We start from the raw sequence: 278 nt of genomic DNA on the forward strand, positions 1-278 counted from the left end.
GGGAGCCAAGCAGAGCACCCTTAGTTGGTTTTCTCAGGTGCCTGGCAGCACCTCCATTTCTAACATTGCTGCTGGGCGTGAAGCCTTGACTGGGCACCCAGAGCCAAAGCCCTGCAGCAGTTTGGCTGCCTGAGACATGGTTTGTGGTTTCCCCAGTGTGACCTTTGGTGCTAGCAGCACCAGCACAGGGCCCCTTGCTCTGGCTGCCCAGCAGTTGCGGGAGGAGCGTACCTGTAAGAGAAGCTGAGGATATGGTCCCATAGGCAGCCAGGGAGAGA

General features: G+C 58.3%; 1 protein-coding gene across 1 annotated transcript in view; it reads right to left on the reverse strand.

The window, feature by feature from the left end:
- The window catches only part of TMPRSS9 (transmembrane serine protease 9), a 15,071-nt gene that overhangs the window by 12,032 nt on the left and 2,761 nt on the right, over nt 1–278 (reverse strand). The window contains exon 4 of the mRNA XM_009638886.2: nt 232–275. Within this exon, the coding sequence (XP_009637181.1) occupies nt 232–275 (44 nt within the window). The remainder of the gene's footprint in view (nt 1–231; nt 276–278) is intronic.

The sequence above is a fragment of the Egretta garzetta genome, unplaced genomic scaffold (genome assembly GCF_000687185.1).
Source record: "Egretta garzetta isolate BGI_Z169 unplaced genomic scaffold, ASM68718v1 scaffold345, whole genome shotgun sequence".
Classification (NCBI taxonomy): Eukaryota; Metazoa; Chordata; class Aves; order Pelecaniformes; family Ardeidae; genus Egretta; species Egretta garzetta.